The sequence below is a fragment of the Lagenorhynchus albirostris genome, chromosome 2 (genome assembly GCF_949774975.1).
Source record: "Lagenorhynchus albirostris chromosome 2, mLagAlb1.1, whole genome shotgun sequence".
Taxonomy (NCBI): Eukaryota; Metazoa; Chordata; class Mammalia; order Artiodactyla; family Delphinidae; genus Lagenorhynchus; species Lagenorhynchus albirostris.
The window spans coordinates 21,682,249-21,708,858 of record NC_083096.1 but is presented as its reverse complement, the minus strand read 5'-3'; the positions used below and the strand labels follow the sequence as shown (position 1 = coordinate 21,708,858).

The 26,610-nt window shown below is 38.5% G+C and overlaps 1 protein-coding gene across 5 annotated transcripts in view; it reads left to right on the top strand.

The window, feature by feature from the left end:
- Window positions 1–2,727: 2,727 nt before the first annotated feature.
- Window positions 2,728–26,610, top strand: part of WDR26 (WD repeat domain 26) — a 43,040-nt gene continuing 19,157 nt past the window's right edge. Inside the window, exons 1-8 of one of the 5 annotated variants that reach the window (XM_060127643.1) lie at window positions 2,728–3,494; window positions 5,342–5,441; window positions 5,542–5,646; window positions 11,190–11,326; window positions 13,662–13,759; window positions 15,456–15,612; window positions 20,774–20,912; window positions 26,400–26,540. In XM_060127643.1, coding sequence (XP_059983626.1) covers window positions 3,067–3,494; window positions 5,342–5,441; window positions 5,542–5,646; window positions 11,190–11,326; window positions 13,662–13,759; window positions 15,456–15,612; window positions 20,774–20,912; window positions 26,400–26,540 — 1,305 coding nt within the window. In that variant the 5' untranslated portion in view covers window positions 2,728–3,066. The remainder of the gene's footprint in view (window positions 3,495–5,341; window positions 5,442–5,541; window positions 5,647–11,189; window positions 11,327–13,661; window positions 13,760–15,455; window positions 15,613–20,773; window positions 20,913–26,399; window positions 26,541–26,610) is intronic. The other 4 variants (XM_060127624.1, XM_060127633.1, XM_060127615.1 and 1 more) reach the window with 4 other exon arrangements.

The following is a 26,610-nucleotide window of genomic DNA, read 5'->3' as shown; positions in this document are numbered from 1 at the left end:
AGGCTCCCCCGAGGAGGTGAGAAAGGAGCCAAGTCTTGGATCAGAAGGATGGAGAGAAGGTAGGAGGTATGGTCAGACTCAGAAGAAATGAGCCCAGCACATTTGGGGGACAGCAGTGAAGGGTTCAGAAAGGGGGTAGGAAAAGACAAAGTCAAAGAGAAAGATTGAGGTCAATCTACAGAGAGCAAGATAAACCCTGGATTGTATTCTCTAGGTAATACGGTGTTACTGAAGGTTTCTGAGTGTATGTAGAGTGGTATTTCAGAATTATTCATCTGCAATGGACTTGAAACCTGGCTCTAAAAAAATCCAGAGTTCAGACAACAGAGTCTCCAGCTGTACTTTAGTTTAGAGAAAAATGTGTGCACACGTGGACTTCATAAATTCAGAATTCTAGTAACAGCAGTCTCGGTCTCATAAAATACAGAAAAGCTGGGGTATATATATTGAGTTTAGACACCAGTTGAGACCAGTTTCTTTTGCCTTTCATCCTTTACTTTTGTTCATGAAGTGTAAGCCGTGTCTGTGGCTACCACTAAGTCATTGTTTCCTTTATGAAAGCTACAGATTTTATTCAGAAGCTTGTCCTCAGCACTGCTATGGGCCTCATAAATTATTACAAACGACTTTGCAAAATTTAATTTTGTATAAACAATAACAACGCTTTTAATAAGAAGTCTAAAGTTAACGAACAAACAGGGATCTCTGAAGTGTTAACTATCTAGTAATTCAGGCTCCTCTGGATATGGTGGCAGTGCCCTACGAAACTTAGCTAGAACTCAGGTCTCTTTCAGGTGAATAATAAAATTGAATGTGAGTCACCTTAAAATTACACCGCCACCTGGAAGCACATTTAAGAGATGAGACTAAAAGCTAAATCTCTGTCAGATCTTGCAGTGGTCTTCCTCTCCCTTCCTCTAGCCTGTGGATCAGTAAAGCTCAGGATTCTTTAATAATCTCTCATAAGCATTATTTTTTTAATTATTTTTCTAAATTTGAAAAGTAACCAAAGACCTCAAAGTTACTTTGAGCTATAAAATTTGCAATTTCAGAGCTATAAGATGCATTAGGGACTTCCCTGGCGGTCTAGTGGTTGGGACTTCGCCCTCCAATGCAGGGGGTACGGGTTCGATCCCTGGTCGGGAAGTTAAGATCCCACATGCCTCGAGGCCAAAAAAAAGCCACAAAACGTAAAACAGAAGCAATATTGTAAAAAATTCACTAAAGACTTTTAAAATGGTCCACATCAAAAAAAAATCTTAAAAAAAAGATGCATTAGTTGAGTCCATGTTTTTCCACAGGAAAACTTCTTCAGAAAAAGATCGTTTAAATTTCTGAGAAAATGTCTGTACATATCGGTGTATATGCTATCGACCACACACCGGTAAATAATTGTTTGGGGTAATGGAGACTATTCACCAATGATCAAGATTCAGCCCAGCTCTTCCTTGCCGCTTTTCTACATCCACATAAACGAGTAAATTACAGCGACGCTGAAGCCTCACAGTTCACCTAAACATTGCAAGCCTGGATCTCAAGTTGAGTATGAATTCTCCTTAAGGTGCATGTTTTGGAGGCAACAGCTCGGTCTGTATTACTGCTGCCTAAACTGGGCAGTGACTCAAGAGGCAGCTGGAAGGAGGTGCTGGGCAATAGCTAAAAAAAGAGTGAAAGCCCCTCAGCAAAGTCCCGCCTCACTACACCCACAGTCTTTTTCTGACTCCTTGGCCCCATCAGATATTGCTCTTATCCATTATCCCACCCTCCTGGGGTAGAGCACAGAGTCTCCTAGGCTCATCATCTCAAACCTCCTGGGATGGCCCGGGCACGACAACTGTGTGTGGCACTTGGCTGTGGAAGTTCGAGTTCTTCACACTCAAACGAAGAGCTGGTCAGTCCTGGTTACCATTAAGTGAGTCGACAAGGACTGCCACAGCCCTGTGCCTGGGAGTTCTCGTGACAAAACCTCGCCACCTGCTCGACCCCATCCTCGGCCGGGGATGGAAATCTGCAGTCCCTCCGCACGCCTGGCGTTTCTAGGTCACCCTGGGGTCCACACGCACACACTCGCGCACGCGATCGCCGCCCTCTTGTGCACGCCCGGCTTCGGAGGGACGGAACAAACTTACTTCTCGCCGACGCAGCCCAGCCAGGGCGCTGGGGGCGAGACCTAGCCGGCCAGGCCCGAGCTCCGGGGTGGATCGGGTCGGGTCGGGTCGGGGTCGGGGTCAGCCCCAGCCGGCCCGCCGGCCTCCCTCCCCTCGCGCCCAACCGGCCCCCGGCGCACGTGCCGGGTGACAGGCCCCCTATAGGTTCCATACCTGCCACCGGAAGTGAGTGAGGAGGGCAGTATAGGCATTTCCTGTGACGCGAGCGCCTGGACTCCATTAGGCAGCAGCTGGGGGAAGAATCAACACACCAGGGAGCAGAGCGGAGCGGACCCGAGGACAGAGGCGGCAGCTGCCTCCGCTGCCGCCCGCCGCCGCCGCCGCCACCGCCGGGGCTCAGCCCAGCGGCGGGCCCCACGCCCCCGCAGCCGCCCCGCGGCGCCCCCCGGCCCGACCCCCGGGCCGCGCACCCCGAGCTGCCTCCGGGAGGGGGGGGGGAAAGGGCCCGGATCCTCCTTCTCCCCCTCCTCCTCTCCCTCCTCCTCCCCCTCATCTCACCCCTTACCCTGACCCCTCCCCGGCCCCCCCTCACCCCGACCCTCTCCCCGGCCCCCGCCTCCCCTCCCCCGCCTCGCCCCACCGGCTTCCCACCACGGCCTCTCTCGGCGAGGAAACTCTGGCCTCCGCTTCCTCCTCCTCCGACTCGGACACCGGCGGAGCCTCCCCGCCCCCGCGGAAGAAACCCCGAGCCTCGGCGGCGGAGGGAGCAGGAGAGCCCGGGGCTTCGGCAGGCAGAGCAGGCCTCTCCCCTCCGTCCTCGTCGTCCTCGTCCTCGTCGTCGTCGTCCTCCTCCTCCTCCTCCGTGGTGGTAGTGGTGGGACTCCCCCCGGCTGCCCCTTCCGCCGCCGCTGCCGTCCCCCACCGAAGTAGCGGCCACAGCCTGGTCAGCGGCAGCATCATGCAGGCCAACGGGGCAGGAGGAGGAGGAGGAGGCGGCGGCGGCGGCGGCGGTGGAGGAGGAGGAGGGGGCGGCGGGGGCCAGGGACAGACCCAGGAACTCGCCTGCCTGTCGGCCCAGAACGGGGAGTCGTCCCCCTCGTCGTCGTCGTCCGCGGGGGACCTGGCCCACGCCAATGGGCTCCTGCCTTCCGCCCCCTCCGCCGCCAGCAACAATAGCAACAGCCTGAATGTCAATAACGGGGTCCCCGGCGGGGCCGCCGCCGCAGCCTCCGCCACCGTTGCAGCTGCCTCCGCCACCACCGCCGCCTCCTCTTCCTTGGCCACCCCAGAACTGGGCAGCAGCCTCAAGAAGAAGAAGCGGCTCTCCCAATCAGATGAGGATGTCATTAGGCTAATAGGACAGCACTTGAATGGCTTAGGGCTCAAGTAAGTATCCCTTCCAGGCAGCTGGTGTGGACAGACCGAGGGACGGAAGCTGGCGGGAGGGGAGGGCGGGGGGTGGCTGGAAAGAGCTCAGGCAAAGAGAGAATTACTGCTGGGCCCAGGATACAGGAGGACGCAGCTCAGACAGGCTGACCGGGGAGGAGGAGCCCACCTGCAGGGAAATAAGGGGAAATCAATCAGTCTGACAAATTGTGTGGTTGGGGGTTGGGCAGGGGGCGTAGAAACCAAAAGAGTCACCCCTCCCCGTACACCTTCAGAGCGTAATTGTCTGTCAATTAAGACAGATGCGGGAGTGTGTCTGTGTGTGTGTTGGGGGAAGGGTGGATTAGAGCTGGTGGAAATAATGAACCTTGGAGGATTTGTTTTTCAAGGGTACCTCAGAGGCATCTTTGTGGGACACCTCCCCCCCGCCCCCAGCCATGACAGACAACCCAGGCAAACTACCAATCAGGAAAGACAATCACTTACAAGTGTTTATGGGAACTGAGGGGCTGGGATAATTTGGAAGGAGGCTGCTGAATAAATCTGATGGGAATAATGGAGTAAGTTACCATGTTGATGTCATTTAAAGGCCCTTGTGTGTGTACAAGAGGCCTGCCACTAACTTGTCTGAAATCCCACTGTAATACCAAGAAGGCGACTGCCTCTGAAAAAGGGACATCTGATCTGGTGAATCATTTATTTTCAAATACAATTTAGATGACCTTGTGTACCTAAAGTAGGGTGAAGGTAGACGACCTTGGCCCCAAACCCCCGTTTTGTATACACACAAAGGAAAACCAGGGGTGGTGGAAAGTAGGATTGGTGGGAGTGCCGTGGAGCTTGATGGAGGATGAAGCAGAACCAGAGAGAATTAAGACTAGAGAACAACATGCAACAGTTTCCAGCTTCAAAGCATAGATTAAAATAAGCTCTTAGTATATTTTGGATTTATAGATTTGTTCTGGGGAGAGGGAGAAAAGAGCACTTTTTAAAAGTGACATAAGTATTTTGATTCTCAGGCAGATTATTGCACTGTTTTTTGCTGAAAAATAAATGGAGCTGAATAAGAAAGCATTGAAACATAAGCAAATATGTAAGACTGTTAAAGATTCTTAGATATCAAAATATCTGATGGAAGAAACCACATGTGGTGAATCGTTTAAGCTCTGAAAGAAGTATATCGAAGGAAGATTTCACTTTGTTCCCTAAGGAAAAGCATTTCCTAAATGCTAACAGAACATATTACTGAGACAAGAAGCAAGCTGACAGCAGCAGGAGGAAATAACTCGTGACTGTTTGGAACCTACACCATAGTAAATTTGCTATTTTTAGTATAGAGAGAAAGCGAATGATTTTTTGATGCTGGATTTATTTCAGTTTTAAAGATTGACCTATTAGAATTTCTTTGCAAACATAATATCTGGATGTAAGGCTTTTACCTAATATGGGTCATCTCCATCACCTTGTATGTAACTAACAGTTTTTATCTTTCCAAATGTAGTAACGTGGTTAGTATGTAGATCATGGTTTTTCACTTTTTTTAACCGGTTGGTTAGAACATATTTTTAGAAATTTTATACTTCATTAAAGACATTAAATGGAAAAGGAGGAAGAATTTATTTTGATTCTGGTTTCAAGAACGTTTTTGACTTGACTAGATGTAAACCTAGGTGGCAGTTTAAAAATCAAGTTTGTTTAGCCAAGCACATCAAAGCTATTTATTTCTTTTTCCTTCATCATGAGGTTAGCTTAAGAACTTTTGCAACTGTTTTCATAGACAGTAGTTTATTTGGAAGAGTAAACCCTAAAGTTGGTCAGGTCTTTTTTACACTGTATCTCTCCTGCAGCCAGACTGTTGATCTCCTCATGCAAGAGTCAGGATGTCGTTTAGAACATCCTTCTGCTACCAAATTCCGAAATCATGTCATGGAAGGAGACTGGGATAAGGTAAAGTAGGGCATATAGAGCTGTGTAACTGCTGCTAAAATTGTATATTTGATGTGCATTTTGTGACATTTCTGTTTTTCTCTTATACCAATTTTTGCAGGCAGAAAATGACCTGAATGAACTAAAGCCTTTAGTGCATTCTCCTCATGCTATTGTGGTAAGAGGCGCACTTGAAATCTCTCAAACGTTGTTGGGAATAATTGTGGTAAATACACTTTTGTTCTTAGTTTCACATTTATGCTTATTTTAGTAGGTTATTGATAATTCTAGGCTTCTGCCTCTTATAAAAGATAAGGCCTTAACTTTCAAATAATTAAACTTGTAAACTAGGATGAGTGTTGATGTTTTAAAGTTTGAGTTTTATATTTTTAAAATCATGTTTAGTAAATGTGTCCTTTGAACCTTTGAGTTTATAAATTAAGCTTTTGCTAAATTATGTTGAAAGATCTTTATGCTTTTGGTACTGTTAATAGGAGTTTAATATTTATAGAATCAGGAATAAATTATACTTTTATTATTTAAAATACTGAATGTGCTGGTAAAGAAAACATGTTTGGGTGTATATATATCCATATAGCCTTAAGTAGCTGACACATTCATTATCTTTTTTTAAAACAAATCTTTGGGAATTGTAGTTAATTCAAACCAGCTCCATTGGTGTGCTCACCATTTTCCATTCTTGCATTCCAGTTGTGTGAATTGACAGTGTCCAAGTTTGTATAATAGATATCACTCTGGTGGAGGTTTAGTATGTAAATTTGACCATTGGGCTCTGCTTACCGGCCTTATTTCCTGACAAGATCAGTTTAGTAGTTTAATCTGTTAGCCTCTTTCATAAATCTTAATGAATCTTTTATACTAATAGGCTTTAATTCTTCAGTAGATGTTGGTGAGGGAGAGGAGGGGATGAGTTTTTCCTAAGTCCTTGTGATTGGAAACCATGAAGAATCAGCTGCTGGCTGCTGGCTTTTTAACTTCTAGCTGATTCATTTGTTGTCAAAAGCAGTTTCCTGTCTGGTGGGGGAGGGACAGAAGGCAAATAGGAAGTGAAGTAGGGAAATCAGCTGTTTGTTAAATATTAGTAAATGCCTGTTACATTTTGATTTTTTTTTTAATTGGGTCAAACATTAATCTTTCTGCCTTTGTGTATAGACCTAATAGACTCTCCTGTTTCAGTTTTGGGTTTTTTTTTTTAAAAATCTTAATTACAAGAGTTTTCAAATTCTTAATATAATTGTTTACAAAAATATCCTAGAGAATGGACTTCAGGTGAATTAAAGGAGCAACCAATATGAACAAATACGGATTCAGTTAAATTGACGCTCTAGTGTTTTGTGGGTTGTTTTTTTTTTCCGTAAATACTAAAATTTTTAACTTATTATCAGGCATCTGATTCAATAGTAACTCATGGAATAATCAGTTCCATGGTAAATTTTTAAAATGAAAACACAGAAGTTAAACATCTATATTCATAAGGATTGCAAATTTTCTAGTAATTTTCCCCAACCCATATGTTTGGGTTTTTAAAAAAAAAAAAAAAATACCTAAGTAAATTTTTATTGGGCAGTTTTTTGTAAATTGTTAGCCCTGACAGAATGGAAGGTGACCTTAATATAAAGACAATTACAAGGCCAAAATAAGAATTGGGTTTCCTTTCCCACTGGACAAGTTAACACTGCTTATATGGTGACAGTAGAGAACTTGCCCATGGACTATTTTAAAATAAGTGTGTGATTTCTTGGAGGATCATTATCCTTTTTTAAGCTTCATCCAAATTATATCTGTAATTTAGCAGTAAAAATTATTAATTAGGCACACTTTTTTTCTTATTTGTTTATAGTAATTTGAGGCTTGTGTATTGGGTTTAGATTATAACTATCTCATTAGAAATCGTCTTTGTAGATAATAAGGAGGAATCCTTTCTTTGTACAACCTGTTCAGTCTGTAGAACATTCTAGGATCTAATAAGAGATGAAGATTAAATCTCTGGCTGAGCCTCACACCATCAAACTGTTTAGGTATTTATACACAGAAAGGGATTCCAACTTTATCTCACTTTAAACATTAATGAATCAATTGCTTTTAAAGATTCAGGTCAGCATTTTTTCACCTAATTGTGTTTAGATTTACTCCTCTCCCCCACTCCATCTCCAGAAGATAATCTAATGTAAACGTAAATTTGTCATAATACCTTAGAAGACAACTATTTGGCTTTTGTTTAACATAATTATTTTAATTGTATGCCCAGACACATTTGATAACTTAGTCTAGACTAAAGTTGTATTTTCTTTTTTAAACCTGAATGTTTCTATTGACCCAATCCACTCCCCCCTTTCAACCCCCGTATTTTTAAATGGTTTCTAGTCAAATGATACTAGGAATAGCAGAATTTTTTCCAGAGTTTCTGGAAGCTGAGCTTATGAATCAACATATTTTAGTTTGGGTTCAGATATTCTTAGCCATGTCTGGGGAATTTGGGTGGGTATTTGAGATCAGTAACAAAACTTTTATATGTCTAAAAATGTCTGATTCTTATTTTAATAGAATAGAAACATGCTTAACAAAAGTGTTCAAATATTAACTTGATCTACAGAAATTTACTAGTATATTTTAAAGTCAAATAGGGAGGAGTTTTGAAAGCCATGGTTTAAATATAATTCATTTCTACTTTCCTCTGAGTCATGATTTAATTGATATAACTTGGTTATAACCTTATCTCAGAGCTGGTCAGAACCACTGCTAAGTTAGCTAGGAGCTAACTGCCCTTGATAACCAGACTTCCTGTGTATCATAACTTCTGAGTTTCAGAGCTTCACATTGAGTTCAGTATAATTATATGGGAGGAAACAGTAAATCCAAATATTGGGTAGGGTGATGGGGGACAACAGCAGGATTTACCACGTGCACTATCTATCTTTCAAACTATCCTACCTAGTCACTTACTAATTTCAAGTTTTTATCAGATAGTAAAAGAGAAAAAATTACTGCTAGGCCCAAAGATGCTGAAACATTTTCAGAGATCAGGAATGATCTCTTACAGAGGTCTAGTTAGGAGTTGGGGAAGGATACAAAGGAGAGTTTATTATCTCAACCTGTTTTCTTTTTTTCTTCATTTAAGAAGTTCATGATCTTTCAACAACAAAAAACCATAGTAAAGCCCTGTCCCCACCTCAGCAAACTTCAGTTTTGCCTGATTCTTTAAATTTTTTCAGTACATAATTAACGTCTTTTGTGACAGATGTTCATTTTCTTGAAACTGTATTTACATTTTTGTGCTTTAAATTTGGGGAAGTAAAATATAGCTTTACTTTCTCCATCTTTATCATATGTGTCAAATACTTGAATTGAACTGATTTTTAGGAGAATAAACAGTTTCTCAACCAAATCTCTAGCTATTCTTGGCCAGTAGCTTATTAGTTGCCATGCACACTACCAGGAATTGGTATCTGTTTGAGGGTATTCTTTGTCTTAATCTGGATAAAATGACTCATAGGGAAATGTTCTTGCGCTGCTTTTATAGCATTCCATGTATATACAGAAATATGTGTGTATATTGGCTTCTCTCAAAGTTTTACTCTGCGTTCCTCTTCTCTCCTGCCCTGCCTTTGCTCCATAGAAAGAGAGTAACATGTTCTAGTAGGATCTTGATGGGAAAGTAAGGGGGAAATAGGAAATAGCAACTAGGGCACTGTCCCTACACACGTTGGAATGGGGAAGGTGGCGTGCATAGGACTTAATGATTGATACCCCCAAAGTTAAGACTTGCCCTGAATAAAAACAGACAGAATTTTCCCCCAGATTCCCAATTATTAAGAAAATTCAGTGAAGAAATTAAATACACATGCTGCCAATGGCATTTAAACAGAAAAATTCTGCAACTAAATGATACTCAAGTTTGATTCAAAAATCCTAGGTAAAGTGAAACTCTTAACATTATATTGATAAATGGAAGTATATGAACTCTTCATAAAGAGTTGAAGTTTTTTCATAAGATAAAATGGTGAGAATATCCATAATAACTTTGAATATTTGATTTTTAGATTTTGTTCTATTTAGTCTTTTTTGTCACCTGATGGACTTTAAAGTATTTTTTTTATTTGACATCTAGAGTTTAACGTTAGGTTACATGTGCAGTAACGTGTTTTCAGGGCATCTCGGTAACCTATTTCCGAAACATTCATTAGTAAATCTAACTTTACGTATAAAATTTGTTAAGTGTAATTTTTCTAGTTATAGGAGCTTACCTCATAGTTTGAAATTTTTTCTTTTGTTCTTTAGCTATCGATTTAAGATTCGATTATTACCAAACATAAGCAATGTATCTTGTAAAAGATGTATTTAAATGTATGCCTAACTTACATGGGAGGGTTTGTTTGGTTTACTTTCTCTAGAAACGATTTTTATAAGCTTGTAGGTTATGCCTGCCTCCCCAATACTCCCTAAAAGAAAATCTTACAGAGCAATTCGTTATACTCTTAATTTTGTGAATAAACGATAATTTCTCCACACCATTTTTGACAGCAGTTTATTTTTAATGTCTTTTAAAGTAAGCATCTTAATGAAGAAGAAAAGGCTGTCATTTGGGGTTTTCTTTTGAATGCATTTGGAATCTTTACCTGTATGTTCCTTGGAATCTCTAAGTATGACTAACATTTCCTGTCTACTAAATTTTCTACCTGCATCAGTTGACTTGCTCAAGTGCCACAAGTAACAGATTTGATAAATGAGTCCCTCCAAGCAGTGGTCTTTAATTAGGTTTAAGGTTTAAAAGAAATTGCAAGCTGAATATTCGTAAAAGCTCTTTTGTCTAGCAAAAAGCTGCTAAAACTGCGATGATCACTTTCAAGTCAAAAGTAAAGTAACAGAGTAAAGGAACATTAAAAGTATTAAAGCTGTACACATTTCAGAAAAAAACTAAATGTGAAAGGGCTTCACAATAAGCTGGAAATGGTTTGTCCTTTTGGGGGAAAAGAGTTGATAATAATTGTGCTTCATAGTGAAATGCATCAAGATAGTTACCGATACACAAAGACCTTTGAGTTCAACCTTCGATTGTTCAACCTTCGATGGCATCCCTTTATTGCCACCTAGAGACAGTGAGTCCATCAAGCTCATGCTTGTCCACTTTAGTCATAGGAAACTCAGTACTTTGCACACCAGCCTCTAATCCAGTTGCTGGACACCTTTTCTTACCTTTGATAAGCCAAAATATGACACTTTGTAACTTTGACCCAGTGGCTCCAGTTCTGCTTTCTGGTCTACTTAGTCCTTCTTTCACATTGTGGCCTTTAAGTAATTCCTCCATTAACTGGTTTTTCTGCTGTCTTTTTAAAACTTGTTGCATGAAACCCCCCAACAGCCATTATAGAAGTCAGACTTTTTAAAAAGCAAATTTAGAATACTTGGAATAGTTCTAGCTTTTCACGCAAGAAGTAAAATTCTAGGTGAATGTTTTGAGGGCAGAATTAATTTTCTCCTGTGTTGATGACTTGGTCACTAATGATCTTTTCTAATTTGAGATTATTTGTTCAAAGCAGACTTTTATTAATATGTGAAATGGAGCAATAGGGTCACATTTAATCTGCTGTGACCCTATTAAATCAAAATATTTTGAGTCTTTTTAAAGCTTTATAACAATTATTTTTAAAGGGCATAGTAGAATGGTTTCTACTGTTCTGTTTAGGCACAAACATTTTCTGAAACTTCCATCAACTTTTTTCCCCTGACTGCTGCTTTCTGTCATGTCAGAGGATGAAGTTTTTGCTGCTGCAGCAGAAGTACCTGGAATACCTGGAGGATGGCAAGGTCCTGGAGGCACTTCAAGTTCTACGCTGTGAATTGACGCCACTGAAATACAATACAGAGCGCATTCATGTTCTTAGTGGGTAAGAAAGCTCAGTTCTTAGCTCCAGGTTGAGGAAGGAGCTATTTTTATCAAGGTTACCATTCCAAAGTTGCATTTCTTTTAATATTTTCCCAAGATGTGAGTATTGCTAAATTCTTGGGTAATATTTGTCTGGGTAATTTCACTTATGTGTGTACAAACTATTTTTGTCATCCTAGGAAGCTTTCCATATTGAAATAGAGAGATGCTTAAGTGGGTGAAGGGAGAAGAAATATGTATTAACAGTGAAATGCCATTTCATGATCTTCTATAAAAGCCCTGTGGCATAATCTTCTATTAAAAAAAAAGCAATAAAGTTTCTAGTGTTGATGCATACAGACATTTTTTTTTTTTAACATATACTTGTCATGTACCAGGTCCTTGCTAAGCGTTTCATAGACACAATCTCATTTTATCCTCGTGTCGATCCCTTAAATGTTAGAGTGCCCAAACCCTTGGTTTTGGACCTCCCTCCCTTCTCTGTCTACACACACCTTCTAGGTGATCTCATTCTATACTATGCCTTCACATACCATCTACATGCCAGTGGCTCTTAAACTTATCCTCTCATCTGAACTCAAAGTGTATATACCTGATAGCCTACTTGACAGTCTCCATTTGGATGTCTAAAAGGTATCTCAAAGTTACGTGTTGAGAACAGAAATGCTTAATTCCCATTGTCCCTCCACCCACCCAGCCCGCACAAACCTGCTCCTCCTCTCGTTTTCCTCATCTTCGTAAACGGTGAGACCTTCTACCCACTTCTTCCAACAAAACACTTAAACCTCATCCTTGCATTTTTATCTTTTAACTGTGACAAGTATTGTTCACGTAAGGAAATGGCCCAGAAATGACAAGATGTCGAATTGACATGGTTTCTTCCTCTTAGTCCAGTGTCCTTTGAGTTATACCACATGACTTCCCATAAACAGACACGCGTTTGAAACCTTAGGGTATAATGTGTATTTTCAAAAGGGAGCAGAGCAACCATGGGTAACTTTTGGAAAATTCTAAAAGTAAACAATTTTTCGTAAAATTGATAATAACTCCCCAAAAGTTATTTTGGAAGCCAAATTTTTGCATTGTCCAACTTCTTTTATAGGGTTTTGTGAGTGTAATTACTTACATATTAAAAAGTAAGTTCTCATCAGCTAAGGCACTATATATTTAGTAAACAGCAAGAGAACAAGTAGTTCTGCTGTTGGGTAAGAGGCTATTACATTATTTAGATGCTAAATGTAATATGCTAAATGCAATATGCAGTTAAGAAAAGGAGGTGGTGATACTCAAGTTAACTGAGAGGTTTCTGATACTTACATGACCATTTATCAAGCTCTACCTATATACCAGGTAGTAGACCAAGTACTTCATATACTCCCTCTTATTTAATCCTCACTACCCTACTTAATACCCTTGTTACAAATGAGAAGAACAGATTGTCTGAGACCAGAGTACTAGGCGAAATAGCAGGAGAGTTACTTGCCAGGTCTAATCTCGAGGTTTGAATAATTCTTTCACTTCTTTTACTTTTAAAGCCTGTTCTTCTGAGAAGAGCCAGAACCAGGTCAGGGTCACACTTCCAGCAGGGGGCCCTCATGTATTCTCCAGAATCCATGAATTTAGCATTTATGCCTCCTTCGGCACATATAGTGAGTAATAAAACAGTTCCCAAATATTCTGCTTTGGGATCTCAGTACCTTTCACAAGATGACACAAGGATGATTATCCAATTATACCATTTCTTGAGTGGCATTTATGAAAAACTTTTGAAGGTATGTTGTTTTTGTTTAGTTAACTGAGTATGAGTATCTTTGAAGGTTTTTTTTTTTTTTAGTTTCGTTTTGTTTATTGAGGAGCAGTTAGGTTAGCATACTGGTTAAGAGAAAGTTCTGCAGCTACAATGCCTGGGTTCATTTTCTACTTTGCTGCTTAACCCTAAGCCAGCTACTTAAGCTTTCTGTTTCCTCATTTGTAAAAATAGAATAATAGTGTTTACTTCATACAGGATTGTTATGAACATAAAACGAACTAATATATGTTGAGTGCTTAGTTAAGAACAGAGCCTGGCACCCAGTAAGAGCTACATATGTATAATGATACATAACAGTAAATATAAGGAGGCATTTTGTTAATAGCATAACAATAATATCTACTATTCTATTGTTATATTCAGGTGCCAGGTTGTATTAATGAATTGGGTCCACTGTAGAAATTTCTTCCTGATTTATATTTCTTAGTAAGAACTAGATATCCAAAGTATAATCAGTACTTTTCAATTATGTTTAATTCAGAGAAAAGGGTTTGATATTTGGTGCTTTCTCCTGTCATATTTTTAGGTATCTGATGTGTAGCCATGCAGAAGACCTACGTGCAAAAGCGGAATGGGAAGGCAAAGGAACAGCTTCACGATCCAAACTGTTGGACAAACTTCAGAGTAAGAGTCTTGAATTTTGATGTTTCTGTATTTTCTCTTAGAAATGATACTACGAATCAATTAGGAAGACTTGTGTCTAGACATACTCTTATCAAGTGGTTATGTAAGAGGAGTGAGGGGGAATCCATTAAGAGGCCCTTTATTTATTTATTTTTTTGATAGGTCTTTATTTTTTTTTAAACACCTTAATTGGCATATAATTGCTTTACATTTTTATGTTAGTTTCTGCTTTTTAACAAAGTGAATCAGCTATACGTATACTTATATCCCCATATCCCCTCTCTCTTGCGTCTCCCTCGCACCCTCCCTATCCCACACCTCTAGGTGGTCACAAAGCACCGAGCTGATCTCCCTGTGCCATGCGGCTGCTTCCCACTAGCTATCTATTTTATGTTTGGTAGTGTATATATGTCAGTGTAAGAGGCCCTTTAAACCAGAGACTTCAAATTCCACCATGGAGTCTAAGAAGCTAACTTCAGGAGTCAGTAACAGGATGCTGGTCCCAGAGCAAGTCTCCTTTCATTTCTTTTATGTAGTGATGCTCCGCTTAAGATTCTGTTTGGGGGAGAAATGCTGTGGTTAGAGAAAAAAACATGTAAACCACAGCTTTAAGCCACAAGTGTTTTAGATAGAGGGAGACTTCGTTTTATTGCTCTTCACTTTATTGCGCTTCGCAGATAACTGCAGTTTTTACAAATTAAAGGTTTGTGGCAACCCTGAGTTGTCAAATGATAGTTAGCATTTTTTAGCAATAAAGTATTTTTAATTAAGGCTTGTACATTTTTTTAGACATAATGCTGTTTCACACTTAACACACTACAATGTAGTGTAAACACAGCTTTTATATGCACTGGGAAACCAAAAAAATATTTGTAACTCGCTTTGTTGTGATGTTCCCTTTATTGCGGTGGTCTAGAACTGAACCCACAGTATCTCCGAGGTATGCCTGTTTTTTGTTGATTTCAACAGTAAGGCACAGATTTCTTTAGGTAAAATGTTTTACCCTCCTTCCAAATATTTTATATAACTTCCAAATTAGAGTAGGGGTTTCATTTTTGCCACATCTTTATAATGAAAGACCCTCTTTCCCTCTCTGGTTATACCATATTCTGTGTTTTCATGTTGAGGTGGGAGTGGAGATCCTAAGAATCAGAAGACCATGTGGTTGTGGAGGTGTAAGCCTTGAAGGATTGGAATAGATTGGTATCTATAATCAAAACTCCAGTTATATTCCCTGAATTTTCACACTATCCTTGGCATTAGAAGCAATTTGGTGGGACCTGGAACTTGTTCCAACATTTTGGCCCGCTCTTCGTTAAGTGGGTATTTTTCCTATACTTGGAGTGATGCTTCATCTCCCTCTGGGACACAGTTATCTCTAGATTTTCTTTTCATCATCAGTGCCCTTTTATTTTTTGCTGAGTTGTTGTTGTTGTTCTAGGGGATCCACATGCAAATTAAAGCCCTCCTGCCCAAGTGTATTCCATTCTAGTGGCAACCTAGCTGTAGGTGCTGACAGATATTCATGAAGCTTACATGTTATGTCGCCCAGAACTGCTCTATTTAAGGGCATGGTATTATTACAGTAAGGGCAAGTACAGCAGAAGATGAGTCAGATGTCCTAAATAAAAGTAAACTGTTTTGTTTTTTTAATTTTAATTTTTATTTCTCTTTTTAAAAATATCTTCTATTAAAGCCTATTTACCACCATCAGTGATGCTTCCTCCACGGCGTTTACAAACTCTCCTGCGGCAGGCGGTGGAACTACAAAGGGATCGGTGCCTATATCACAATACGAAACTTGATAATAATCTAGATTCTGTGTCTCTGCTTATAGATCATGTTTGTAGTAGGTAAGAGAAAAACTTTTTACATTCTAAAGTAGGCTAACCTTTTATGGTCTCACTTATGAACTTTATTAAAATGTTTTTTTAGAGTTTTATCCTGTCACCATAAAACAATTCATGTTTGCTTTAGCGTTCACAAGTACAGCTAGAACTCTTGAAGTTGACAATTAAGAGAAATTTGTATATGTTTATATAGGAAACCAGTCCTTGAGAACTGAAGCTGCAAAGCCTGTTTTGCCTTTATTTGCCTGTGGGTTTGGTTGGTCATTTTCTATATCTGGCCATTTTTTTAAGAATTTGTAAGTGATACTGTATAAGAATGCCAGTGATTGAAGTGTTTACTGTCCTTGGATGCTGGAGATCACTTAGTGATTTTTTTTTTTTCCTGGACATTATGGCTGTTTTAACTATAGCCCAGATTATTTTCTGCTCGTAAAGGTCATGGAAATACTTTTTTCATAATGAAAGTTCTGCTTTTTAGTTGAAAGTGACCTTTCAACTAGACATGTTTAGAGCAACAGGTATTAACTTTCTGGTTTGGGTTTTATCATACCTACCCATCTACATAATTTAACTTTGAATAATTCAGGCTTCACTTTCGATGTTAGGAGTGTTTTGAGTAAAAAAGTCCCTACTATTTGAACAATGATCTCCAAAATTTCAGCAGAGCTTTAATTTTTAAGATACTGAAAAACAAATTGTGAAATCTTTCAAACTCCAGGAAGAAAATTATTTGGGTCTGGTGAACCAGACATAACAGCTGCAGTGCACATGCTCAGTTTCTTTTATCAAATATCCTCAGAGAACTACTGAAAATAACATGCATAGGAAGAACAAAAATGTATAAGTATGAAAGCTTTGGAAAAACAAGGAATTTCTGAATAACTACAAAACTCATACATGTGTGCATACATGCACTGCGATGTAAGATCATCGTTTACTTGGGCATAAACTACTTTTAAATGTAGTTGGATTCTCACTTCACCCTCCCCCATTGCAATTTAAAAAATAGTGATAATTGAACTATTGGCCATAAATTAAGTCTTAGTTATCTTAAAGTATTGGATAATTACGTGGTGTACTTAAAGAAAGTGATTAGAGATCTTTTTTCCTTTATCCCTTGTTATTCTTTAACATTGTTCTCTGATTTGCTTAAGAGAATTTTTAACTCTTTTCGTTTATGTTGAATAGAGGTAGGAGGAGATAATAGATTAAAAGGCTATCTGGTTTCATATTTTATAGCTCCTTTAGGGAATTTGAGATCAATGTTAAAATTAAGGCGATTGTGAACCCGAATTTTTTTTGGTTCATGAATTTATTGGTGGTGGAATACATTGAAAGGTATATATGGTAGACTTCATGGTTCAGGAGGTGTCAGTAAGCTGAGAGCTTGCCTTCCTGTTTGGAAACTGCAATGTTATGAGCACATGACCTACATTTTTCTTAAGTGCTTTAATTTCTATACCAGTACCTGTGAAAGTAAATGATGGACAGTATTTAGTCTGACTTTTTCCAACCCTCAGATCAGGGATCAAACTCCTATAAACCTGCATAGAAAGCACTCTGAAGTGTTACGTAAGAATGAAAGAGTTCTTGCTCCTCAGAAATAACCATTGACGATTGGAAGGTCTTCCCTATAATCTTCTAAAAACAAAACAAAACTTTGATTCTGTGCTCTTCCTGGTTATTACTGCCCATGCCCCCCCCCCCCGCCGTAGAGCTAACTTCCTAAAATAGTTGCCTTCCTTACTACTTCTTCACCTTTCAGATCTCTGTAGTATTAGGGTTTACGCAGCCAACACAACACCAGAACTGTTCCTAATGTTGATAAAGAACAACATCTTTATTAAATCCAATGGCTACTTTCCAACCTACATCTTAGGATTTCTATAGCATTTGACTGCTTTGCCGTGAAGCTTTTCCTTTTTCCAGACTCGGTTTTACTCCTGGCTACTCCTCCAGGAAAGAGGCTCCTCCGCTTTCCCTGTCCCTTTAATAAGTTTGTGTTCCAGAACTATGTTTCTTTTCTCACCCTACTCTTCCTGTTTAGGTTATACTTACATGATTCTAATGACCCCTAGGTCTGGGCTAGAGCTACAGAACTATCTCCTAAGCCTTAGACCTTAATACGACAATGTGGATATTACTCAAGTACCGTAAGTGCAACATCTCAAACAAGAATTTCCCTCTCCTCTCACTTATCCCTGCAAAGTCTGTTTTTCCTATTGAATTCCCTCTCTCAGTGAAAGACTTCCATCTACCCAGTTTCTCCAAGGAGTCAGCCTTGACTTTTCACTCTGGGGAGACACTTAAGTGGGGAGATAGATATCAGGCACTAACTAAGTCAGTATATATAGTCTTTAGAGTGAGTTGTGCCCTTTATTGCTGAACTGGGAAAATAGAACCTAAATTTTATGTAATTGCTGGTGTTCCTGACTCATCTGAATGTCTTCAAAATAAAAGTTGATATTTTTTATTGTTTGTTTTATTCCCTTTTAGAAACTACATTTTAGCACTGAAACTAGAAAACTGTATTTTCGGAATTAAATCTTAGCATTTAAATCTAAATACCGGCCTTCTTTAACCTCTGGAGAATAAAGAATTGATTATGAAAATATGAACTATAACTTTTTTTATCTTGATCAGCACTGAAGAAATTTCATTAGATTGTATATTATTTATATTTTTCACAATTCATGCATACATATTTTTGGTGAAATTTGATCAGTAAGGGACAGGAATTTTCTTGTTAAGTAATTCTGTGGGATTTTTTCCACCAGCAAACGGTGGAAGAATATTTCCACAGATAGCTGCTTATAAGTATTATTTTTTAGTAAAGGATCATAAAATATAGAGTGTTAAGATTTATAAAATGTTAAGGTTTAAAATGCTTGATTAAAATGCTACTTTTCTTCAGTTTGATTTGGGAAGGTACTGATATTTTTAACAAATCTTAAAATTTTAAATTTACTTGAAAACAAAGACATAGCCTTTTAATAAACTAGGGGTTGTCAATTAGTCTTTTTAAAAGATTATTTAAGTAATAATAAAATAATGACAATTTAAATACCACCTTGACATTCAGATACAACTGACTGTCAATAATCTGGTTGCCTTGCACCCTGTAATTTTGATTATGAATCATTCCTTCCTTAAGAACATTTTGCTGCTCTGATTTTAGATATATCTTCATTCATGATCGACTTTAGCCATTTGAATTATTGTGTATTTTATACCTAGATATAAAGTGTTTCTCACTGAATAAATATTGACTATTACCCATAGGAGGGGGAAAAATCATTTTTGATTTAGAAGTACTTATTTGATTGAAATTTTATCCAGCAGTGTCTTGAAAAATATGATTTGAAAAATGATATTTGGAAAGAAAACTGACCCTGGAGTCAGCCATAGGTTTAAATCCTAGTTCAATTATTTATCAGTTTTATATATGTTAAGTTACTTGCTCTCCTTGAGCCTCCTGAAAATGGGGCTATTACTTGCCTTGCAAGGTAGTTTTGAGAATTAACGCTACTGTGTGTAAAGCATGTAGCGCAGTCCTTGGCATCTAATAGGTGCTTAATAAATGTAAACTGGAATTGACTATGTTTCAGTTCAGATATAGACTAATATTTTAATATTAAAGCAATTTATAGTTAGTCTAAACGTTTAAAGCAGTCTCCAAGTAGCCAACTGCTAAGGTACATTACCACGTTACCACGTGTGCCAGATAAAGAATGTTAATTTAATTTACATATTGCCAGTCAGGCTGGTGAATTGACAGAATACGTTCTTAAAGTATAGATTGGTTGGGGGAAAAAATAGAGAAGACCATTTTTTTAAAACAGACTTAGAAGTTACCCATTAACGTTTAAGTAACTTTTTTACAATACAGATCTGTACTGTCCCAACAGTAGCCATTAATTACATGTAGCCATTTAAATGTAAAGGAAAAGTCATTCAAATTAAAATTAAATGAAAAAAATCTAAGTTCCTCAAGTGTGCTAGCCACCTTTCAAGTGCTCACTAGCCACATACAGGTAGGGTTATCAGATTGGACAGTACAGTTATATAACGTGGGTATTATCACAGAAAGCTCTATTGGACAGTCCTGATGTAGAAACTGGAAAAGGATAGAATGGTTTTTAAAAGTGAGTGCTTAATGAGAATAGTCATTCTTAGGATAACTTTATCCTCTTTAACTTAGGAAAGTTAATCATAGAATTCTTTACCCTTAATGTATAAAAACTGCAACTTACAAAGTACTGGCTAAGCGTCAGACTCAGTCTAAATGCTTTACATTCATTATCTCATCCTTGTAAAAGGAATTCTATAACGCAAGTACCCTTGTCTGTCTTTATTTTATGGCTGGAAAAATTGAGATTTAGAGAGATTAAATAAGTTCCCAGAATCACAGCTAGTAAGTGGCCAGGATTTGAACCTAAGTCTCTCAGACTCTACTGCTCCCATTCTTAAGGCTTTACTCTTGACCACTACAGCCTCTACCATGTATTGCTCTTCTCCTGTGCTGTCCCCAAAGTAATACTGGTAATCACTTTTGAATAGCTGTTACATTCCAGCAACTTCAGATGTGTTTCTCATCCTTATAGGAACCCTAAGAACCTTGTTACGTATATATTCATCTCATTTTATAGATGAGAGAACTGAGACTCAGAGGAGTTAAATGACTTGGCAAAGATAATAAAGCTTGTGACCCAAAATTGTCTGGCTACAGTGCCTGTTCTGTTTGTTATGCCAAGTTGCTTTTATATAAATGAAAATGTACATTATTTCTTCTAGAACAACCTGATGCCAGCCCACTTATACAGACAAACATGAAGCCCTGGTTGTTAATTTTTATTTATATGAACTGACTTAATCAGACCAAAAATTCTCTTTAATCTTGAGGGCGGGGGGAAAGGATAAATTGTAAATTGAAGCAGACTTTAGGTTACTGATTTCCCCTGAGATTGCCTGACTAATGTTATAATATTTTCTTTTTCAATATAACCAATATAAATGTGATTCTTAGGATTTACAAATGCATTCATATTTTATTTTGAAAGTTTTTGATCTTCAAAGAAGTTTCATCAGTTGTTTAACCTTTTTCATTATTATTACTCTTAATCTATTTTAAAAGAATAATTATTTGTGGACTTATTTGTTTTAGGAGGCAGTTCCCATGTTATACTCAGCAGATACTTACGGAGCATTGTAATGAAGTGTGGTTCTGTAAATTCTCTAACGATGGCACTAAACTAGCAACAGGATCAAAAGATACGACAGTTATCATATGGCAAGTTGATCCGGTATGTACTCCAGTATGAATGTTTAGATTGCAAAAAGTAGTTTTTAATCTAATTGATTGAGTACATATTTTTAAAGTATGTGTATATAAGTAGCATTCTTTTCCAAGAGCATTTTTTGTCATCTTTGTCATGTCTTATCTCTTTCTGTGTTGTTTAGGTAATATATACAGATTAATATTATCAAAATTGTTGAGCGTTATGTGCTAGGATTGTACTTGGTCTGTGCGTGCATTATCTAGTTTTATCCTCTGAATAACGCTGTGAGATTCTAATATCTCCTGTTTTCCGATGAGGAAACCTAGATAAAAGTTAAATGCCCAGGCCCTCACAGCTTATAAATGGCAGAGTTAGACTTAAATCCAGGAATACTTTTACTCCAGACCTACTGCTCTTAATGTCTCTGCCAGTTTATCTTTGTTAATACTTGATTTACAGATTAATACAATGTCCATTCTGTCACAGGTTAGAAAAGACTCGTTACCATTTTGCCTTCTGAAACCCTTCATTATCTTCTGTAATTTGTGGAACCTCTGTTAAACACCCCCCCCATTTCTCCCCCCCCCCCAGTGATACATACGAAAAGTATTGTATTCTGGATTTAAAATTCTAAGTTCTCTCTAAAATTAGATTTGTCTTTGTTTATAACCAGGTGACCTACAGATTCGTAGAAATAAGTGTTTCCATTTCTTTCAGCCAATTAAACATTTATCGAGCAATCAAGGAAGTACGTGACTTCAAATAGGTTAGGGAGATGTATTTGGTATAGGAGTCATTCACCTAAAATGAGAAATTATAAGTAATCTTATTTTAAAATTTAGAATTAGAATATGATATTAGCCCACAATAAAGTTTTGAACTCTTATGTTGAAAAAATAGAGAAAGGGAGCCATAAAAGGAAATATTTTAAAAAGAAGAGAATCAAATTTGACAACATACATCAATTCTTGTGTACCTGCACTATGCTATGAATGAAGAAAGGTAAATAAGATCTACCCTTTGTCTTAAATAAGGCATTCTTTCCCTTTTATTGTACCATGTACTCCTCTGGCAGTCTGAACCCTGTGGACCCCCTCCTCAGAATAATGTTTTTAAATGCATAAACCAAAACACATAGGAAGCCCAAGTATATATTATATATTAATTACAAAGGAAACCCAATTATATTGAAATATAGTTATCAAAATAGTACAGATACAGTATAGTAATAATGCTGCTTTTTTATTAACATATTCAGTAACAAATTCTAGCAGCAGATCTGATAGCTATAAGAATTTTGAATTAGTGACAAGCATAAATAATATTTTGAGATATCTGCAACAACTGTAATATGATGTGAAAATATTTGAGATTTCCATTATTAACAGTCACCTAATATGACCTAATATAATACTTGATACTACCTTGCTTGTTAACTGCCTGCATTCAAGATTGAAGGAAATACTGAACTTCAGTCTGTGGTTAGTGAAAATAAAGGTGTGCATTTTCAAGTACAAGGACTGCTGCTTCTATCCCTGGATGACTCCTTTAGATCTCAGGTTAAGAACCTCTGTGAAAGGAATGCACAGTTTAGAAAGGGGAATTACATACATTGAAATAAGAATCGTACAGTATATATAAAGTATTGTGAAAGCACCAAGTAGCTTCACAGGTTAGGAGTACCTCATTTGAGGCTTGCTGTGCATAGCACAGGTAGAGACAGGAAAAGGAAGAGAGGGACCTTCCCTTCCTTTCTCCCCACCCCCAAGTAAGAGAATAGGATGACTAAGGCAAAGCGTGGGAAACATGACTAGAAAAATAGGTTGGGATCCAGTCATAGCCTTTGAATACTATTATGAGGAGCATTTTTGTTCAGTAGTTATTTGCAAGATGTCTGAAAAGAAAGCAACAATATCAAAACTTTTTTTATTTTGTTTTTTCTTCTAGCAGCAGTGTGTAAGAGTTCCTTTGGTTTAGCAAGTATTTATTGAGCACCTGCTGTGTGCCAGGCCTTTTGATAGAGAGAAGTCACACTGGGCTCCTGATAATATAGTGTACTGGAACTGGAAAGCAAGGGAAAGTTAAGACAAGTTAAGTCTTGGGTGAAGGAGAAGTAAATAATTATTTAGGCAAAACCAGTTACACCTGGTCCTTGTGTGAAAGATAATGTGGCTGGACATTTGGGCAAAGAGATTTTGTAGACTAGGAGATGAGGTTAATGAAGTAAGTAGCAACCAGGTCGAGGAGGATCTTGCACACTAAGGAGTTCAGACTTTTATGCCAGTGTTTCCCAAAGTGTTTCTGTGAGAATACTGCTTAAGCAAGATGTTAATAGGTGTTATATGTAAAGGGCTTTTATGGCCAGATTAGCTTGGGAAATGCAGAGTTAATGCTTACATTCATAGACTTTGGTATCATGATATTTTATTCTGTCAAATACTATTTGAAAAACTTCTTAAGAAAATTGGTGCTCTTTTGGAACATGTGTTTTGTGTGTGTGTACTTTTAATGGATAGAAAAAAGAATGTATAGAGAACCTTAAGATTTCAATTGATGTGATTCCAATGCCTAGTTTCTTTTAACAGGTTTTCTTACCTTTCCCCCAAAAAGGAATTTTACCCATTCCCCTGCCCAAAATCCAAGCAAAGTTAAGTGGGTTCCATGAACACAGTATTACCACTTGGAATATCTTACTATAGAGATATTGTACTTCAGAAAATACAATATTAATATTCTCATTTGTTTTCAACTTCTTCTTTTACAGTGGTCCCCAACCTTTTTGGCACCAGGGACCGGTTTCGTGGAAGACAGTTTTTCCACGGGTGGGGGCGGGGGGGAAGATGGTTCAGGCGGTGATGCAAGCGATGGGGAGCGACGGGGAGTGACGGGGAGCGGCAGGTGAAGCTTCGCTGGCTCACCCGCCGCTCGCCTCCTGCTGTGTGGCCCGGTTCCTAACACGCTGCAGACCAGTGTCGGTCCAGGGGTTGGGGACCCCTGTTTTACAGCGTTGTATTTTTTAATTAATGTGCATGAAACAGTTAGTTTTTGGTATTTTTTTTATTGGAGTGTAATCGCTTTGCCATGTTGTGTTAGTTTCTCCTGTACAACGAAGTGAATCAGCTATATGTATACATATATCCCCTTCCTCTTGGACCTCCCTCCCATCCCCTCCCCCCATCCCACCCATCTAGGTCATCACGGAGCACCAAGCTGAGCTCCCTGTGCTATACTGCAGGTTCCCGCTAGCTGTCTGTTCTACACATGGTAGTGTATTTATGTCAAACATAATCTCCCAATTCATCCCACCCTCTCCTTCCCCACTGTGTCCACACGTCCATTCTCTACGTCTGCGTCTCTCTTCCTGCCCTGGAAATAGGTTCGTCTGTACTATTTTTCTAGATTTCACATATATGTGTTAATATACAATATTCGTTTTTCTCTTTCTGACTTACTTCACTTCGTATGACAGACTCTAGGTCCAGCCACATTTCTACAAATGATCCAATTTCAGTCCTTTTATGGCTGAGTAATATTCCATTGTATTATATGTACCACATCTTTATCCATTCATCTGTTGATGGACATTTAGTTTTTGAGTTAAACACTTCTGTAGTAGTATTGTTTGTCATTAGTTTAGAAGCAAATCTTTGTGTAGATCTAAAGCACCACTATGAATGAAAGTTTGTTCCTAGAAGATCTTGAACTAGTCCAAAAGAATTGACTTGCTTATTAAATTATGCAAGCCACTTTGACCTAATGATACTGTGATAAAATACTCCATACCTATTGTCATCTTCCCGAAGAAGAATCAGAAGTAATTACATTGTGAACTGTTGAATTTTGTCAAACAAATTCCCAGTCTTGTTTTAGCAGGCTAGTTCCAGACCCATTTCTAACTGCTTGTGGGTCATCACCATTGGAATTTCCCCGAGGCTCAAAACTGGTCTCCATAAGTCTTTAGTCTAGCCAAATTCCTGCTTCCTCTATTCACTGTCTGTATCCATCCTTATCCCCTAAAACAGAAATTTAGAGGTTGTCTTTGAACATTTCTTGTCTCATCCTGTCATGTCAGTTTTACGTCCCATGTATATTTTGATCTGACCTCTTTCAGTCCTGACCATGTTAGTTTAGGGCCTCATTTTTTTGTCTTAACTATATGGCTGCTGTGCTGGCTCATTAGGGGTGTCCTTATCCTGTGTCTCTTCGTTCTGATTCATCTTCCACACTGTTGTATGAGTTCTGTTCCTAAAACCAAGTATATTATATATTCCCAAGCTTAAAAATCATAAGTGGCTCTTCACTCACAGGATAAAATTTAACGCTTTAGCCTAAAATAATGGTGTCAGGTTTTCCAGTCTTGTCACTTGCCACTTCAGTGTTTGCACTATATATAGTTCATCCTGTAAAGCTTCAGAGTCGGGCACCTCAGGTTCCCTGGTATCAACAAAGGCAAGTTTGTAACCTATCTGAACCTTCAGTTCCTTCCCTGAAATACAGGGGAGGAGAATTAATACTTAACCTTTTAGATTTATGAGGTTTAAATGAGATATTGTTTGTGGATAGTGCTATTACTGATCAGCACTAAATAAGTGATAGCTCTGCTGGTGGGAATGTAAAACGGTTCAAACACTTGGAAAACAGTTTGGCAGCTCCTCAAAATGTTTAGCACAGCGTTGGCATATGACCCAGCAATTCTACTCCTACATATAGACCCAAGAGAAATAAAGACAGGTCTGCACAAAAACTCATACATAGTTGTAGCAACATTATTCATAATAGCCAAAAAAAGAAACAATCCAGATGTTGCAAAATACAGTGTAGTCATAAAATGGAATATTATTCAGCAACTAAAAGGCATAAAATACTGTTATATTCCACAACATGGATGAACCCTGAAAACATCATGCTAAGTGAAAGAAGCCAATTACAAAAGACTTAGATGTTGTATGATTTCATTTATATGGAATGTCCAGAACAGGCAAATCCATAGAGTAAGTCGGGTTGCCAGCGCTGGAGGGAGGGAGAATGGGGAATAACTGCTAATGAGTATGGGGGTTCTTTTTGGGGTGATGAAAATGTTCTCAAGTTAGATAGTAGTGATGGTTGCACAATCTGTGAATATACTAAAAGCCACTGAATCATATACTTTAAAAAGGGTGAATTTTATGGTAAGTTGTATCTCACTAAAACTGTCTTAAAAAGGAGGGGGTTAGCTTCTATTATACCTGTTTTCAGTTTCCTTGAAAGTCTCATAAGGACAAGGTCTGTGTCATCTTTATTTCCATCTAGCATACAATGCCCTTGTGTGTAGTAGACGCTTAACAGATACTGCAGCAAGAACGAGTCTTTATGAAGCAAGCTGTTAGAGCTTCAGTTGGGGGGGAAATTGGTGAAATCTGTGGTAATGTCCTCAGATTTAAATTATATTATCAAAGTTCATCTTCGCAGCTATTTAAGTTCTTGGGACTTTAGGAATTGGAGTTAACTAAGTTGTCTTGTTTTCCCTCCTAGGATACACACCTGCTAAAACTGCTTAAAACTTTAGAAGGACATGCTTACGGTGTTTCTTATATTGCATGGAGTCCAGATGACAACTATCTTGTTGCTTGTGGCCCTGATGACTGCTCTGAGCTTTGGCTTTGGAATGTACAAGTGAGCAGATTTCATCCTTGGTTTAGTCTTTAAAGTATAGTCATACTGCATGTATTCATTATAACTTTAT